Raw genomic sequence first — 4685 nt, 5'->3', positions numbered from 1 at the left:
TCTATCTCTCTGTCTATCTATCCTTCTATCTATCTATCTATCTACCTATCTATCCGTCTCTCCCTCAACACCCTCTCTCTCTATTATATCTCACTCACTCACTCTCTCCTCTTCCCTTCAAGTCCAATCACTGATTGCAGCTCTTTAAAAAAAGAAGGTATATATAGCATAACCGCTAATTTACTTTCACATTGTTAAACTCTTACATAATTCGCGCACGATCGCGTGTATATATCATATATATCATATATATTATATATATATTATATGTATATACACACGTATGATACATATAGACTGTCGCTGGAAAAAAAAAAGTTTTTAATTGCTGCTGGGTTTGTCTTGTTGAACGTTAGTCTATCTTTATATATATTTCTCTCTCCCAAACTCTCTTAATTGCCTCAAAAAAAGTTTCTTCTATCCTACGTTGATCCACACCTAAGTACACACGTGCGTACACGCTGTCTGTCACGCATCTCAGACCTTATATATATATACACACACACACGCGCAAACACGTATATATGAGACAAAACGTGTGTGTGTGTGTGCGTACACGTTTTGTATTTAATCTTTAATCTCTTCTGTTTCTGTTTTCGTCGTCGTAAACTGTTATCATAACACACGCACGCGCGCCCTCTCACACGCACTCTCATGTCATATATCTTTGTGACACAGTCGCATCTTAAAGATACAGTGTAAACACACACACACACACACACGTTACACACATGCTCACGCGTGTATATACGCTCGCACATTCATAGAAACGCATCTTTAACTTTATATCTCTCACTGCTACACACACACGCAACACACACATACACACACATACACATACACACACACGCAACACACACACATACACACGCAACACACACATACACACACACATCGCAACAGACGCAGAGATACTGATACAAACATCACAAGACACACACACACATATACACATACACACATATATATATATATATATACACACACATTCATACACTCGCTGACACATCCACCAACGGACGCCGTTAACATACAACATATTGTCTTTCTTTCTCTCTTTCTCCCTCACACACACACACACACATAGACACATACACATACATGTACCATTAGCAATCTAATACATACACACGCACACACACACACACAATACGATAAGGTGGACGCAGACAAGGACGCTCTAAAACAAATATACACACAGCAGAGAAAAGAATATATATTTATATACACACACATACACACGTGCTCACATCTATATACACGCGTAGATATACACACATATATACACACACGTATACATAGATACATACACAATGAATCGTTTAGGAAGAAGATTGTGGCGGTTTAGTGTGGTCTACAGTAGAGACTATTGTAGTAGTAGTAGTAGAGGAGGTGGCGGCGGTGGTGGTGGTAGTAGTGGTAGTAGTAGTAGTAGTAGCAGTGGAGGTGGTGGCCGTGGAAGTCGAGGTGGTGTAGTGCTCACTGGTGTGTCGTTAGTGATGCTTGGTAGTACTAGTATCACACTGATGGCCTCAAATAAACAAGAGAAGGAACCAGTTTTATCCTCCGCAGAACCAAAGTTAACCTCCACAGTACCAAAGCCATCCCCTACAGAGCCAAGCAAACCCGACACAAAACCAAACTTAGCTCCCACAGAACCAAACTTACCCTCCACAGAAACAAATTTACTCCCCACAGAACTAGATTCACCCTCCACAGAACCAAATTTACCAGAACAGTTATGCTATGGGCCAGACTTATCCGAAGAGGACCTAGTCCCACGCAAGGAGAACCCTCTCGTTGCCTGTATCTCCCGCTTGCTGTGTAGGTTCAAAGTGGAGTCGAGCAGCCAAATCAGCGAGGACCAAAAGCCGTTGACTAAATCAAAGTTAGCTGGAAAGTTACCTACCTGTTGCGAGACTGATGTTTCTAAAACTACCAAACAAGGCCCCACCAAAAACTGCATCACCCATGGTACTGCTGAAAAGTCGCAACAATGCCCCCCTCCAGGACTTGTCCTCAAGAAGGCCCTTGTCATTTTCCGACACGGAGCACGAACCCCCATTCTGACTATTCCCAACATCGAACAGGTTTGTCCTCTTATTATTATTATTATTATTATTACTACACATTCTTTATTTTGTCATGCACTGCCCGTAATGTTTTCCTTAATGTTAACCCTTGTGGTTAATAAAGAAATCATCATTATTATTATTATCATCATCATCATATATACGTGTGTGTGTGTGTACTCCTACTTATTTTTCGTGTTCTACATCATCAATGGATTGGGAAGGATCATTGGATTGGCAGAACCGACAGAGCGTCGGACTTGTAGCCTGATGCCATGTAGTTACGTCCCCTTACGTTTCGAGTTCAAATCACGCCGTGGCCAACTTGGCTTTGCCATTTCTTTTTCTTTCCGTAAGGCGAGCGTAGTAGTGTTGGTGTTAACAGTTGTAGTGATCGATAAAATGGTAGATTTCTAGAAAGATATATACCGGGTGTTGATTTATCATTTCTACAAAGTATTTCGAAGATTTGAATCGAGTTGCGTAACATAACATCGTCAGACACGTCTGTCGATATTACGAGATTCTTTGGCGTTATTAATTCAATTTTTATTATTATTATTATTATTTATTTTCCCCCTAAACTGGAATTGAAAAAAATTAGAATGTGGAATAGAGAGAAGGGGTTCTTGACCCACGTCCCTTAGAAGGCCCACAATTACCACGACGACAAAAAAAGGGAGATCTGTAAACAAACGACTGTCATTTGTACTGACAACATGGCAACGAAGTGACGTATTAGATATAGCAGCTGAACCTCCCTCAAATCACAAAACCTACTGATTTTACTACATTCAGTCCTAAATAAATAAAGATTCCAAGTTTTGGCACAAGGCCAGCAATTTCGAGGGAGGGGTGTAGTAGTAGTAGTAGTAGCAATAATTCATAATGGTTAATGTTTATAATCTTTTCTAGTAAAAGCACGAGGCCTGCAATTTGGTTTGAGGGCGTGGTCGATTATGTCGCCCCCGGTGTTTCACTGGTACTTGATTTATCGACCCCCTCGAAAGGATGACGGGCAAAGTCGACCTCGGCGGATTTCGAAATCAGGACGAGGAATAATAATTATAATAATTATAATAATAATGACAATAATGGTTTCAAATTTTTGGATCAAGGCCAGCAATTTCAGAGGAGGAGGAGGAGGAGGAGGTAAGTAGTAGTAGTAGTAGTAGTAGGCAGCTGGCATATTGGATAATTTACAAAAGACCGGCTGGATGGCCACGACTGAAACGGACAGACTTTAAGCAGCATGAGAATCGGGGGAGTGGGGGTGGGATTCGACTAGAGCAGGGATGACTGAGGGCTATACACCATCATCAGCATCATCATCATCATCATCAACAACAATGGCATATGCCTAATTTCATCCCCCCTCTTCGCTCCTTTATCATCATCATCATCATCGTTAACATCATCGTATTCTTGTGTTTCTATCTAATTTTATTTATTGGACTATATAGTCATTAGGGTAATGATGTACTGAAGCAGAACCTATGATCTAAGCCTTCCACACGTGACCACTACGTCTTCTGTTCAGTCATAGTTTATCTAGGACTACAGTGTCAATGCCCACCTCTCTCAATACAAGATGGTGTGATGCGATATATGATTTGGGGGGGGGAGGTTAGGCTGCTGTTTCTAGCAGTTGGGTTGACCGCCTTGATGATTATCTCATTGGCTAGTGCTTATGTTGTGGGCATGTGTGTGTGAGAGGGAGAAAGAGAGAGAGACTGAAGTAGAGAGAGAGGTGTGTTACCACATTCATAGCGGCTGATAACAACAGATAGGAGCTAATCCACAATAATGAGAGAAGAAAAAAAAAGCCCTCATCAATATCTGTGTCATGTCCATACGCACCACCATCAGCAACAATGCCGTCATCGACCCTGCCACCATCACCGATAACACCATCATTATCAGCAACAGCATTGCCGCTATCAACACCACTATCTCTCCATAATCCTGCTCACCATCATCAAGAACAATACCATCATCACCACCACCACCACCACAATCAGCAGCTCCGCCACCACCAACATTCAACATCAACATTGCCATCACCATCACCACCACCACCATTAACATCGCTACTATCATCAAAATCTGCCCACGCCCCACCTCTATTCATGATATCCTCGTTAACCAAGGTGGTGCACTGGCAGAATCGTTAGTACACCAGGTAAAAATGCTTGGTGGCATTTCATGTCTTTACGTTCTGAGATCAAATTCTGCGGAGGTTGAATATGTATTTCATCCTTTTGGAGGGAGGGGCCATAAAATAAGGACCTGTCTAACATGTAACTGACTTACTCCATCCCCCCAAATTGCTGGCCTTGTGCCAAAATTGGAAACCAATATTATTATTATTATTATAATTATTATTATTATTATTATTATTGAATGACAGAGCAGTGTGTGCTATCAAAGTGATACTGGGGTAAAATATACGAAGCCCAGTATACCCATCATGACTACCCGTCTGATAAGGGTACACTAGGCACATGCATCACAACCATATGTGCGCGACATGGTGATCTCATATCAAGATAAACAGCGCATGACCAGTTAGAATTTTCTTCTGGTCGAGTAACCCATCCCGCTCAAAAGGTC

At 41.5% G+C, this 4685-nt stretch overlaps 1 protein-coding gene across 6 annotated transcripts in view; it reads left to right on the top strand.

Moving 5' to 3' along the window:
* The first annotated feature begins 239 nt into the window (after positions 1-239).
* LOC115223456 (lysophosphatidic acid phosphatase type 6) overlaps positions 240-4685 on the top strand; it is a 40973-nt gene continuing 36527 nt past the window's right edge. For 2 of the 6 annotated variants that reach the window (XM_036512535.1, XM_036512534.1), the window contains exon 1: positions 240-2090. In XM_036512535.1, coding sequence (XP_036368428.1) covers positions 1314-2090 — 777 coding nt within the window. In that variant the 5' untranslated portion in view covers positions 240-1313. The remainder of the gene's footprint in view (positions 2091-4685) is intronic. The other 4 variants (XM_036512538.1, XM_029794038.2, XM_036512536.1 and 1 more) reach the window with 3 other exon arrangements.

Source organism: Octopus sinensis, linkage group LG23 (assembly GCF_006345805.1).
Source record: "Octopus sinensis linkage group LG23, ASM634580v1, whole genome shotgun sequence".
Taxonomy (NCBI): domain Eukaryota; kingdom Metazoa; phylum Mollusca; class Cephalopoda; order Octopoda; family Octopodidae; genus Octopus; species Octopus sinensis.
The sequence above is the reverse complement of the archived record's forward strand: the minus strand, read 5'-3'. Positions and strand labels throughout refer to the sequence as shown.